Source organism: Opisthorchis viverrini (genome assembly GCF_000715545.1).
Source record: "Opisthorchis viverrini unplaced genomic scaffold opera_v5_727, whole genome shotgun sequence".
NCBI lineage: Eukaryota > Metazoa > Platyhelminthes > Trematoda > Opisthorchiida > Opisthorchiidae > Opisthorchis > Opisthorchis viverrini.
In genome coordinates this window covers 9,827-24,759 of record NW_008752397.1, presented here as the reverse complement: position 1 = coordinate 24,759, position 14,933 = coordinate 9,827, and the positions used below count along the sequence as shown (strand labels likewise).

At 45.7% G+C, this 14,933-nt stretch overlaps 1 protein-coding gene across 1 annotated transcript in view; it reads right to left on the bottom strand.

The window, feature by feature from the left end:
- The window catches only part of T265_15683 (hypothetical protein), a gene marked incomplete at both ends in the record, with an annotated part of 35,360 nt that extends 21,695 nt beyond the window's left edge, over positions 1 to 13,665 (bottom strand). Inside the window, 3 exons of the mRNA XM_009178936.1 lie at positions 1,119 to 1,358; positions 1,774 to 2,141; positions 13,590 to 13,665. Coding sequence (XP_009177200.1) covers positions 1,119 to 1,358; positions 1,774 to 2,141; positions 13,590 to 13,665 — 684 coding nt within the window. The remainder of the gene's footprint in view (positions 1 to 1,118; positions 1,359 to 1,773; positions 2,142 to 13,589) is intronic.
- Positions 13,666 to 14,933: the final 1,268 nt, after the last annotated feature.

Here is a 14,933-nt window from a genome sequence, read left to right as displayed (position 1 = left end):
ACGACTACTGTGAGGGACCACCATGAATGCCTCGAATGGTAGCTACACACGCATGACAGTTCAGTAAGACTGCGAAGCGATCTTGTTTCCAACATCTGATAAATGATATCGATCGATGATCGAAGGATCGTTTGATCGTACTGAGTCACGTTTTGAGAAGACATCAAAAAAAACACCGACCTATGAAGGGAAGCCGGTTGAGGGAAAAGTTTCCCAACCCATCATCTGGCATGCAGATGCATGTCGAGAAATACAGTAAGCAACGTTGCTTGGTGCGTACAGTCAGCCATGAAATGCCAAAAGTGTTGCTGAAGGACAGCGTTGGAAATTTCATCACTCCAGAATAATTCAGAGAAAACAATGGTCAAGGATCGCTGACCTCCGGGTGGACTCACACGTGGTGGCCATGTCCCAAACATAGCAAAACATACGAGGCAGCACAGCAATGAAGGAGAAGCAGCAACGTGTTTGGCCTTGAACCGGAGAGCACGCTTAACTCTTATGTTATCATGTAAAAGATTAATGAGGCTTGGGAAAAACTTGGTGTTTCAAGGAATTTACACGGATGTTCAATGGAGCACCACGCTACAATGGGCAAAAGCGAGTTTAGCATCTCGAACAGTCCGAAGATGACTGAAACGCTCAGCATGGTGTAGCCTTATACTAAATGTGATGTTGGACCCACGGAGAGGTAATGGATGAAAATGCTTCCTATACTCGGAGACAGGTAGGCTGGAAACTTACTCTGACTGCACCCGTGTGTGGTAGGACAAGGAAAGTGTTGCGAACGCCTGCTTGAAGTTTACGTGTGGAACCCACAAGCAGCTATCTTGCCCATCCATTACTACCAGGACTACATAATGTGGTATTGTTGGCGCAAGCAGCTATCTTGCCCATCCATTACTACATAATGTGGTATTGTCGGCATTCGGTTTTAGAATTTGTAATAAACGAGGAATATAGATCGAATCATCCTGACAGGTTCTTTCACGAGTGGGGAGATCACGATAAAACCACGAGAATTGAAGAGGAAGTGTGCGGCAAAACCGGATAATGAACTACGTTTTGCCTATCGAAGACTTTACCAGTAGTGTAGCTGTGAGAAACGTAAAACTCACCTTGTCGACAATCGGACTGGTGACCTCGCCGAAACGCTCGGCTCGCTTGCGCAGGAGTTCCGCATCAATGGAAGGCCCCGTGGCTGCACGAATACCACCGGCAGTAGTAGAGGTAGAACGATTTTCGTTGACGGGTAGACCAAATCGACGAGCGCGCGCCGCAAGCTTGTCATCCGTCAAAGCAGCACCAGCGCCGGCAGGACGTTGCAAGCCAAATCTGATAGCGCGTGCGTTCAAACACTGCACAAATGGAAACGAACTTGAAAGACAAAATCCGGACACGACACTCGGATGCATACCCAGGTTGGAAGAGCCAGGCAGACTAATAAACACGTGAGAAGCATCCACAATATTTCTTTAGTGGCAAAAAAGGAGGCATACCAACTGAAGATAAATGCCCGATTGGTTGCTGATATAAACGTACAACCGCGACAAAAAGCACCAAGAACTATAGCAACAGGAGTAAAAGCACTGAGAATTGGCCCTATAACGTCCAAACAATTTTGGGAAATGGAGGAAATGTAGTGCACTGAGCCAATTGAGATCACCAGCAAAAGGACGACGGGATATTAACTCCTGTGCGACGGATAGCAACCGGAAGACCAAGTGTACCATACCAGGGCCACCATTTTCTAGGATCAGAAACAGTACTCACATCAGTCTCAGACATTGTTGCAGACTGATCCGACGGTGCAAGAGAAATGACCGTCTTGGCGGTTGAAACGTCCGAGTTGGATTGTGTCGACTCAACAGCCTTGGATTTTTCTGGAACAGGGCAAGCGGATGATTCGCTAAGCTTGGATACGGTCCGCTTCGAACCTACAGCTGTGGGTTGACCCGAAGGTTGCGATGGTTTTGGGTCGGAGGTCGTGCGGATATTGATCAGGTGGTCATCGTTATCCAACTTATCCAGGCTATCTAAAGCCGCAGCGCCTGTTAGATTGAAAGGTATGCTTTCTTCATCCACATCATCGCCCAGTAGCTTCGCTTCATCACCCGGTTGCAGTATGGTGAAGTTCTCACCTAGATAAAGGAAAGGGGAAGGTACATGTGGAGAACATACGTGAAAGGTAAGCTAATAACACTTTTGCCATCTCATCGAAAAATGCGGGTTATGACAGAACGCTATGGAAGATAAAATACACACCAACACCAATGCATACGAGCCACAACTGAAGAAATTAACACAGATTTCTACTGCCTTTCAAGTTAATAAAATTGATGATAACAAGCGTGGTCCTATGTATCATCCCACCTGGGATCAATCAAAAACAAATACGTGAGATCTTGAGATGAACACCCTTTCAAAATTGGCGTTTGCCGTTATAATTCTGTCATCGTCAAGTTTTCCAGCACATAAAACTAGAGCTGTCCTCATCTGACGAGATCACCCTTAACAGAGACCCTCTACGAAGCGGCGATTTCCGATTGATCCCTCGTAGCTCATTAGAGGTGAAATTCCCCCTAGAAGGGACCACGCCGTACGCATTTATAAATTGTTTCCCATAAAAAATCAGTATAATTCTACCGACGCGCAGACGATCGTAGCTGGCAAAGTACGTCATCTGAGTGCCAATCCGATATAGAGTTCTGTAACCATGGGTACATTCGGTCAAAAAATCGGGGCGTTCAGGTATACGGCCATCTCAACGTTAACTCACTGGAAAACATACATTTCACCAGCTACGATGTTCCGTATTACGGTGGAATGAACCAAGTCGTGTTGACACCAGGGCTCGAGATAGCTCAGTGGTTAACGTGCCAACTTCCGGACCGGAAGGTTCGAACCCAACCTGAGCATTTCGACTGCTCCTGTCTAGGCTTGGACAACGCGGTGGTATCGCAGCCCTCATGTCACCTTCTGCTGGCTTGGCAGATGGGCACCGAAAGGGTGCTACAGCTGAACGATTGATACTGGCACCAAATTTCACTGGAGTGCAACCGCTTGCTGCGGAATATTCCAAGTCCTCAGGTGTGCGAGCAGTGGGTGCAGACTAACAGGTCAGAGATGAATAATCACCAGCATCAAACCTGGACGACAAAAGCGTATTAGGTGCATGTGCCGTTCATGTAGAATAAGCAGATGCAACCCGGAGGTAGCCATCGCTGCGTGGCACAGACTAAACAACAAGTGCCGACCAAATCCAGTGCCAGCATAAGTTTTACTTTCCAGGACTATCAGTCACGATGAGCTGGCATGATGCGTGATAGACAACTAAAAATTGGGGAAGGATCATCTGTCTGACCACGAGGGCATCGAATGCAAGAACGACGATTGAAAATATATTTGCGTCATGTAGGCTTTGCTTATATCATGGTATTTAGAATGCCGAAAAAAGACCGGCGGAGACAGACTGAGGAAAAAGCATGATCGTTCCACCGTAAAAATTTGATTCCGCCTGCAAATCAACGCAGATCACTGGTTATTTCAATATTTGTTCTGACTACTCCTGAGTAGCGTGGCTGACCCCCGTTTTATATAACGGCGTTTCGATTCTTTACTGCTCGTCCCCCGGGTTTTTGCTCCCCCTAAGGTCGTTTACTCGCTGGTTACTAATATCAAGATCGAACTCTGGACCCTTCAGAGGGTAGGCGAGCGCGCTTTCCGTTTCGTCAGTTCGACTTCCCCGGCGGTTCCATTTTTATATAACCTTTATATCTTACCCGATAGACTTTGCCGAGAATTTGTTTTAAACGGGTTTAGGCGCGCATTCCGTTTTGACATGTAACACGAGCTTCTGCGTCGCGCTGTCAGCTCAAGACTAAAGGTACATTTAATTTGTGCCAAATTCACCCAATACCCGCTTCCCGGACAGTTTTCCTTACCTCCCGAACGTACTGACTATTTCGTGTGCCGTTATCTATGTATACCACCTACCTACAACGTCTGACCACCCGCATCCGTACGTTTGTATACCATCTGTTAATTACTCACTATTGCTTTCGGAAATCCCTGCTGCCTTCGCCGTCCCTTTTTTAGCCCCTAGCGATCACGCTATTGGGGGTGAGATCGACCAAGTGGTTAGAGCGCGAATTTACTGACCGGAAGGTATGTGGTTCGAACCCCAACTAGGCCTCTCGACTTCCCTTGTCTAGGCTTGGGCAATCCGGCGGTATCCCAACCCTCGTGCTTCATGCTTCCTAATCGCGCTATTAACGATTTTATGTTCTGTTTAATTATGATGCCTACTAACTCATTTGTTCATAGAACCAGTTCTCAACAGTTCCCAATGCAGCATCTACTGCCCTTATTTGTTAGCACCTATCGCCAAATGAATACAAACTCGTTGATGTCAGAGAGCTCCAATCGCCCTGTGAGACCCTTAGCTACCCGGATCTTACAATACCCTTTCGGTGCTTAGCTGTCACGCCCTCAATGGTAGCACGAGGGATGAGATACTGCCATTTTCCAAAGCCTAGACACGAGCACGAAAATTTCAGCAGCACGCGATGTCGAGATGGCTCAAGTGGTTAAAGCGCGAATTTACTGACCGGAAGGTCCGTGGTTCGAACCCGACCTAAGCCTCTCGACTTCCCCTGTCTAGGCTTGGGCAACCTGGCAGTATCCCAGCCCTCGTGCTTCCCTCGGGTGGCATGGCAGCTAGGCACCGGAAGGGTGTTACAGGTGAACGATTTTTTACGCGGTGTCGGAATTTGACGAAATGTTAATTATAAAGTTAGTGTCATGCCATTGAAACTTCGCGTGAAAATGACAAAAAGGGTTAATAGGTTGAAACAAAATAAGGTATAAATGTGACCTGCTGCAGTGTGGTGACCCATTCACTCATGCATTCGATCATTACAATCTACTGTCTTAGTTATCACTTGCAGAATCGAGTTTAACTACACTGAAGATACCCTGGTTGTCAATTAGACGAGAAATGAGCTCCAGTTTGGTTCCGGTCGTCAGTAGGTCATGTTTCTTGCACAACTTGCGCAACTCCGCCAACTAGAAGTGTGAAATTAAAGGCAGAAATCGAGACGCAACCAACCTTCAGTTTTGTCAACTCCTCGGCCGTAGTTACGTTCGAATCGCCCATCATTCACAAAAAATTGAGTCAGATATTCCCCAGATGTGAGCGTTCTACGTGCAGCTGTAATCAGGCAGGACACAACTGTAACCAGAGCTAACATCATTATCAGCAAATATAAAACGTGTAAAAGTTTTGTGGTGATTCCGGATATAACTGTTTCGCACATCGATGATTCGGACGAGTGGTGTAAAATGTGAGGACAATTCTAGCTAAACTGCGCACCAAAGAAGATGACTTTTAACCATTCCAAAACCCGAGTCATATCTGCTAATTAGGCATTCTCAATATCACCAGTAAGGCGAGTAACGAGTAACGTCGAATATTGGTATGGTGCTTCAAGAATTTAAAATCGCGGAGCAAAGATGCGTTTCTGGGGCCTGAATCTACGCGGATTAGCTAATGTTGCTCGGACTTTGATGGTCCACTTCATCCGTAGCCATCAAGGTGCATGGACCGAGAGCAAACCGAAGCTCATCGAAGGAGAATTGCAAAGGAATGCAAGGTTGTACACCATATAGTTGTAAAATGATTGCTAAAGAAGTGGCCGGTAACTCATTATCAGCACCACCACTATCATCATCACCATCATCATAAGCAGTAGTATCAGTGTTGAATTCGACTCCTCATGACCATGCAAACACAGCGTCTTCTTTACCCTTAAAACCTTGAAATAGAAAAAAATATGACGTTGAACACGGGGGCGTCGTGCTATTCTTTAGAACAATTTTATGGCACCCACAACTCCGAACGCATAGTTGAGCAACCTGGAATTAAGCAGCAGAAACGCCAATAACACTGACTATTGTTTATATTTTGCAACGTCCCCAATCAAGTAACAGGGGATGACGTGCACAGAGATGTCGCGAAATGACTGGACCTTATGGTGTACCTCAGTAGCCCACTGGATATTGGGGATACACAGAGGATGTACTGCCTAATCGGTCGATGGATAGAGGTCTGACAAACAGTCTCCTGGCCACCCAGTTTCGGGGTTAGAACCAGTGTGGTCATTTGTTCGTTGGACTTTAGGCTACTCGAGTAGCATTAGGCCAACTACCTGAGCCATGCGTTTGGACTTGTGAGTCAAAGGACCCTAGTGGTCCTCCTGTCTAGGTTTGCGCGCCTTGGCGTTGGTATAGCCTTACATTATTGCTCTATTGAATATTTGTAAACAGCCCTATGATCTGTCCGACATTCTTCGTTAAAAACTCACTGGTTGCATTTTAATCTAGTGTGGTGTCTACTTACGCACCAATGTAGTTCCAATTTCGCTAAAACGTACCTACCGCATACACTCCCAAGCGCTAAGCCGGACAACCGGGGAACAAACTGAGAGCGCAAACACAACCGACACTAATAAGCCGCCATTTCTTGCAGTGTCTCCAGATAAGTGCAATCGGGTCATGGGCACCCCATCCTGGAAGACGGACCGCACCCAAAGCACCCGATCTTTTCGAAATCTCGTGCATGGCCGAGTTCCTCAGTTGACGAATCTGAATGTTTTTCGTGAGTGAAGTACCCACCGCACAACCAAGTACTCGGTTTCTAATTGCCACGTTACGAAATTGATGACCCCATATGACACTAGCAACGCATCCGAGGCATCGGTAGTGGGAAACCTGAAAACACCTCATATCATCTGTCCGCCTCATTACGTATTTGCCAGCACCAAACCACAAGAGCTGTAGTTCTGAGATAACGATTATCGAAGACCTGAACACGTCTCAATTCCGCCGCCCGAACAGCATAAGTCTCAGCCACACAACAAAATAACCCCAGCTATAGACTGATACATTCGTTCCTTGAGATTCAGGAATATAGTGCTATGACGCCATAGGTGTCCCAAATTAGCAAACGGGACCCGAGACTTGAAGATTCGTGCAACAACCTCACCTGTCCCACTACAAACAGAACCAATACAACCTCCAATATACGTAATACGCTCCACAGCTCCAAGTGTCCCTCCCTGGATTGTGAGTGGCGTAGAGACTACATGTCCACAAGCATGACCTTACCCTTTGTGGGCGCAAAGTGCATACCAAAGGACGGGTCGACTTTGATAAGTCTACCCAAACACACCTGTGCTTTTTTCTCCCTTTCGAAGACAAGAACAATGCCTCTGCATTTTCCAAATCGACAAGATTTCCGTCAGCAGCCACTTGAACACCAGGATCTTGAGGACACCGTTGAACTCATCTCGTCGATCGATAAATTAAGTAGGAATGGAGAAAGCAGACCTCCTTGATGGATACAAAGTTGTGCACGGAAACCTTTTGGAGAGCTCTTCGTATACCCAAACGTCCGAAAGTTTGACAATACGAAGAACCTGTACCGTTCATAATCCCCCAGAGCATTCCTTGCTAGGCAGTCGTCTCAAGGAGAACATAATATTGATCAATAATCGTTCCCCTTTCGGTGCCCGAAAGAAACACCAAGACGATACCGGTCAACCGAGTAGTACTTGGAGACCAAGGAATATCAAACTTGTGAGTCGCTTATACGTTCACACACCTGGTGAAGTGTGAATATTTGGTCGACGTAACCCCTGCCAGGCCGGAATCCCACTCCGCAGGATGGTTATCATCATCATCATCATCGACAGCATGACATCAGTGTTCAACACCGATCCTTCACTGCCGTACCGCAGCATGGTCCTCAGACTGAAATATGGCACGATTGCTGTCTAAAGCGAAAACCATTTCAACCTTTTGGGCTTTTGCAACCCACCAGCGTTCTTCATTTTTTCAGGCTTTTGGTTATCCAGAGATCTTCGTGGCCATCATAGTCGTTAGTTGCTGATATGACCTCTCTGGCAGCAATAAGAATTTCTGATCCTAGTGAAAGTTATGGAAGTTAAGAAAATGACTCCTTTAACTGGCTTCCATTCAACTTCCAAGCAATCCTCATCATTCGCAAGACTGTTTCCAGTATCTTTCTAGCCAGATTAGCTCGATACACTTAAACTAATCGAAGTTGATTGGAAATATTGCTCTGATTTGGCAAAAGTGATGCTGACGGGAAACGAGGTGGTAACCGGGCCCGCACAGTAGAACGATGAGTCAAGTTGCGCACGCCAGAAGGAACAGCAATCTCTAATTGAAGCGTTCTGTTGGTAACTGGTGGCCACATGATCCAACTGAGTCCATGACTGTCTTGCGGTAGCCTCTAGTCAAGTTGCGCACGCCAGAAGGAACAGCAATCTCTAATTGAAGCGTTCTGTTGGTAACTGGTGGCCACATGATCCAACTGAGTCCATGACTGTCTTGCGATTGGTAGCCTCTAAGTGAGCATTTGTGCTAGTTCGTACAGGCCAGGAACAGACGAAGATCACCACACAACTGAAGCAGTCGCTTTCCACTATCCGCATTTGAGCACTGACCCCAAATATACCACCTAACTGCGATTCTCCCGGACTTGGTCGTCCAAATTGGGCATTCATGTCACTCGCCTGAGTTGCCAAATTCGTCCTTATTGCTGACCGGAACGGTCACGACTGATCTAAATAAAACCCGTCGTTCCCAATCTCAGAACCGCAGTCTGTCGGAACATATGCCGATACCACAAATACTCCACTACCACGTCGATCAGCATTGATCTCCATTGGGTCAGACAACCGCACAGCGCAAAGACGACTGTTTGCCGGGACCCAGTTCCATAAAGCGCTATCAGCCTTTGGGCAGAGTGCAATTCCCACACGGAAGTACCAAGAGCCGTTGCGTCAGGACTGTCAGATACCCAAGGAGTGAAATGAAAAGCGTTGGAGCTATTCGAAGGCGGATGGAGGAACACGACCAAGGTGTATACGTGTTTTGGTGGGAGCAAACATCAACAGGGGGAAGCAAAGTTTCAGCAGTAGATGATCGTTGCCCAATTTGACACAGAGAACGAACATTAGTTGCAACATGGATCAGAATTTTTGAGGTTAATAAGGGATTATTTGAATTTATTGTCCTGGACAACAGTTTGAACACATCAACAATGCCTGGAGGACTGGCGAGTGGGTTGATCGCACTGCATCATTCAATGGGTGAGGACGAGAAGTGGGGGAAAACCAGCGAGCAACGAGTGATAAAAGTTTGCCAGACAGACCTATAGGGATTTGATCTGATTGTTCCAAGGCTTATTGGGATTTTAGAGGTCAACGGTGGATCTGATCTCAAAGATATGAGCTGGTTTACGGAGGCCAGCTGCCCTTCATAATGGATCAGGTCAATCGGACGGATATAACATCCGGGTCGCGGACTAAACAAAGGCATCCCTTGATTGGTCAGAATCTCAATCAATCTGCCAGCCACCTCGACGTTTCCCGCCTCTCACAAGGTTCTAGCGTGAAGCTGTGAACCTCAACCATCATCATCATCATCATCATCATCATCAAGGACAGCAACATCAGTGTTGCCACTGATGCTTCACTGCCGTAAACCTCATAAATACGGTTCCAATAATCTTTCTTTGTATCCATAAAGGGCTGTCTGAAGTTACCATGGATTTTGATGTACCATAGCGGGCGGAGAAGCCAAGAACCGACAGAAGTTGGACTACCGTCAACAAGACAACAACAATGCTGCTGCGAGTCCGATTACGGGATTAAATTTCGACGCCGAATCTCGACAACATTTCGAAAGTTGGTTAAGAAACTATGAGAACATGTTTCACACCGACTTTTCTCAGTTCGGTGATACATCGAGATTTCGACTACTACTCAAGTGCCCCAACATCGTGAGTGGTCTTCAATCGCACATGATGCACTGCCAGCCACCTCGACGTTTCCCGCCTCTCACAAGGTTCTAGCGTGAAGCTGTGAACCTCATAAATCATCATCATCATCATCATCATCAAGGACAGCAACATCAGTGTTGCCACTGATGTTTCACTGCCGTAAACCTCATAAATACGGTTCCAATAATCATTCCTTGTATCCATAAAGGGCTGTCTGAAGTTACCATGGATTTTGATGTACCATAGCGGGCGGAGAAGCCAAGAACCGACAGAAGTTGGACTACCGTCAACAAGACAACAACAATGCTGCTGCGAGTCCGATTACGGGATTAAATTTCGACGCCGAATCTCGACAACATTTCGAAAGTTGGTTAAGAAACTATGAGAACATGTTTCACACCGACTTTTCTCAGTTCGGTGATACATCGAGATTTCGACTACTACTCAAGTGCCCCAACATCGTGAGTGGTCTTCAATCGCCACATGATGCAGATGTTCGGAAAAGGCTACTGAATCCAATTCAACAGGATCCAGGGTTGGCGCTTCAGAAACTTACCACCAAATGCATCTTATCGATCTCAAAGCTGATGCTGCAATGAGTGGACATTCCCACTTTTCTCAGCCTGGTATGGTAAGCAAAGTAACTTCCAAAAGGTAATCACATTCTAAACGAACCCCAATAACACTTCCCACATCCTGCTGGTTCTGTGACGAATGGTAATATTTACACCACTGTCCCTATCAGCACAACAGATGCACCAATTGCAGTTGAAAGGGTCACAAAGAATGCTGCAGGGACAACTTCAGGAACTCACGCGAACACCGACCCGACAGAAGGACGCAGGCAGAGGACCATGGCCGCTACATTCAGGATAAAGTCACTCGGTCGACGTAAATTCGGTAATGTATCAAACGAACACAGGTTACCCTCCGAAATGATACAGGTTGTGACCTCACTCTGGTTTCAAAACGACCATGAGACGTAATTGAAGGCCACCAGCGAAACACACAAGGTGCACTTTTCGTGTTTTCTACCTCACCAACTGTGCATACCTTGATCTCCCGGTCCTGGATTGAGTTATTAACAATAATAACCGTTTAGCTGTAACACCGTTGCGGTGCCATGCCACCTGAAGGACGCACGAGGGCTGGGATACGGCCAGGTTGACTAAGCCCAGAGAGAAGTCGAGATGCAGAGGTCGGGTTCGGATCACGGACCTACGGGTCAGTAAATTTTCCCTCTTACAGCTGAGCCACCTCGGATTATTGATCTTCAACTCTTGGTCCAACCATTCAATGTAGTCCTTAAGAAGACAACTGCAGATAATTGAAATACGTCCACCAGGACACCACATGCTGAAGACTTCGTGGTCAGCAACAATAAATTATTATCTGGTTTTGGTTGCCACAGTTACATCCAAACCCGAGATCAGTGAAGAATGCGAGACTGAGTGGCTATTCCACTCCCTGCACGCGCCACCTATAACGCTCTCACCTCAGTCCATTTCGGTGAATCCCGCCAGTAGCCAGCAAAGTTGTACCTGCGGTTGGAAGCCTTCAGTTTACATTCCCACGTTCATGTGGATCGTTCCACCGCTATCCGGAAAATCGAGAGGGTCGGCAGAACAGACAACATAAGACTCGTAGAGGCTAGATATTGATTCCAGTATGTGAAGAAAACTGTCCATGGTGGATGCAGGATCGAAAACTACATCAAGCACGAGGCACAAATCAGGCAAAAGGGAGGGACACATCAACGCGACAAACTCCATAGCGGAGAACCACGCCGATATTATGGATGTCACACGCCAGCTACGGACTAAACAAAGGCATCCCTTGATTGGCCAGAATGTCAACCAGTGTGAATCGAGTATCTGCATATCGACGAATCCTCCCCGTCATAAAGATTCTAGCGCCAACTTGTAGAATATGCTGTGATAACCCTATTAATGGCTGCGTCCTAGATGCACACCCAAAATTTCTCTGAAACAGTGTGTGATGAACGTGACTGATACTCTATTCGTTGCTCTATTCATTATTCTCTTGTTTTTATATTCCATATGCTGTACATATTCGCCAGTTCGAATACATACGTGCTGGTTGTTACGCTTCGCTGAATTCTGGATTTCTAGTTCGTCTGGTTATACTGATATACGTACAAAAATCAATTCTCACACAGTGACTCGAAATGGAAGTTTTAACATGAAGTTTTAGCATTTGATGGTAGTTATTCGGGCGTCTAAGATCTTCCCACGCGGCCGCAGTGTTAGTAGAACTTGTTTAAACGAACTCGGAGTCCACTGTGGAATTCGTATTTTGATGGCTGTCGGTGGCTTTTGAAAGCTGTGAGAAATTTTGCGGAAAACAGATTTCTTCGCGTGGTTTCTCACGCATTAGATTTGGAAATAATCTCAAAACGACAATTATGACGCCCGTTACGTCCGTGCAAACTCAAATTGGCAACCTGGATATGAAAATTCTTTTGTGGTTGCGGCAGGCGTCCCGCAGAAATCAGCGAACTGTCACAGCTAGTAATTTTTTCTTTTTATGATGGCCAGATAACGTTACATCTGACTTAAGGCAAGATTTAATCTTCACCGATATACAGAGCCACCAATGGTGCCGTTGGATAAACTAATGGGTATGCGGACTGAATAAGCCGACGGCATAATAAGATGGCCACTTCTTATTCTTGCACAAATCGAACGGTCTAGGACGGTCTTTTGGGTGCACGAAACGCCCGTCTGGGTAATATCAGAGATATAGTGAACCATGGGTAAGCCATCAGAATGAGTATGGTAGTCGCGGTACCGTCATCGCAACGCCGTACATCGGTTTGTAGTGTTTAATGCCCCTATGAAGTCTCTAGTGAACAGAACCAAATTACTAATGTAAGCCAGATAAAAAGTCACAAGGAGAAAATCCAAACAAATCTTGATTGAAAGTTCAAAATAGGAGATTCCATAGTTCCGTTCTCCGTTGAACCACCACACCAAGAAAAGTTCTGTCATCCTGGTATTCCAAATCTCCGGTGATCGCAATATTCATCCACAAGTGTTACCATATTAGTCCAGTGTTTGTAGCTACAATGTTTGTTCACGTTTAGAGTTAGTAGCAGCCAATTATAGGCAGTCACAACAACGGTCACTCATCAAAAGTCTCAAAGTCACGTTGGACCCCAAACGCGGGCGGTTGCAGTAAAACAGACATTTGTACAGTGATATGGCTGATATTGAAAGGGAAACGGAAGATGATACTGAACATGAAAAGCAGCAGTTAACAAGTGCTACAGGTTCGTTCATGGTCCCGTGCATGAACATCTTGAATGAGCCGTGTGAAAATTAAGCTTCGGACCTATATCAGAAAAACCAGACGAACTAGAAATCCAGAATTCTGGTCAGCGCAACAAGTAGCACGTGTGTATTCGAATTGGCGTACAAGTACAGCATATCGAATATTAAAACAAGAGAATAATGAATAGAGCAACGAATTGAGTATCAGTCATGTTCATCACATCCGCCACACCTTGAATGAGCGTGTGCATGTTCATAATCCAGTGGTGGTCTTGACAGCAATCTTTAGGATCTTCTCGGAATGGAAACTTCAGACTCTTCAAAGGTTTCGTGTTCTTCAGATTCGTTTTGTTCAGATACCATAAGATCATCTACAAAGGACTCATTAGTATCTGAAACAGCAAGATTGCCGTTAACAGACTGACCTTTGGTATTGAACTCAACCTGGTCAATGTGTCTCCGATGGCAAGAGATATCACCCAGATCGAGAATTGTGACCATTCGTTTGCCATTTGATGAAAGTACTATTCCTGTAACAGGTCGTAAATCATTACCCTTGAACAATGTAACATCAGTCGTTTTGGCACAGTCAAGACTTGTATGCAACAAACGAGATTTAAATAAAAGCGCGGGACCCTTTCCAGTAAGAGAATGAGCGGCGTTCCTGTATTGCATTAGAAAATTATCAATCCCACGGTCCAATTCCACAAAAGTAGTCAAAGAGTGAAATAATGGCAGACTTAAGTGTTCGGACAAAATTCTCAGCAAGTCCATTCGACCGGAGATGTCGCGGAGCGGTAAACAGACGTCAACATCCAAGACCCTTCAAACATTCCTCGAGGAAATTTGCAGTGAAGTGTGTGCCGTTGTCAGTGACCAAAACAGTTGGTACATATTCGTGGCTGAATACTTTCCGCAATGCTTGCTGAGTGAATTCGGCACTTGGAGACGTAGTTCGAAAAACTTCAAGCCAATGTGAATATGCGTCAATAGTGACTAAAGCGTAGTATTTGCCGGGAAAAGGAATACAGTGTTCAGCATGAACTCGTTGAAATGCTTGACGAACAGGCTCGAGTAATCTAAATGGAATAATTCGTCTCCTGGTTATTTGCATGACACCTGTAGTCTTAGGACGTTTGAGAATCGGTTGTTTAACTTCATTTTCATTCACAGAAGTCCGTAAGTTGATACTGGTTTGCAGTGACCCCAGAACTTTGAGTCCTATGACCGATGGTCCCGACGTTGAAACCAAAAAGTTACAATCGATAGAGATAACTTCGGGCGATTTTACAAGGATCGTGTGACTACCAACTAGAGGTAAAGAATGTCCACTGATACCGCGAATGTTAACATCTGTAGGCATTATCAAGCCACCGGGGTAGAATGCAGTTAGAGCTGACTGTGGAATAATGGACCCAACACTACCAGTATCAACAATAAAGTCATGCTTTTGACCAGAAGCGGATATCAACGTTTTAAAAACATGTGACGAATTTTGGGACAAAACAGATAGAGAAAGAGTAGAAATATCTTCAGATAATGTCTTCACGTCAGTGTTTGGGTCAGAAGTTAAGTGACACACTTTCTTGGACTTACAGACAAGTTGAATGTGTCCTGTTTTACCGCAGCTAAAACACTTGGCTCGTCTGTGGGGGCATGAATATCTGGAATGGTTTCGTCCACAAGACTCGCATTTCCCGAATTTTTGAGCCATCGGATTAGGGTTACGATCTGTGAAGTGACGTGTTGATGGATTTGAGGCACGAGAA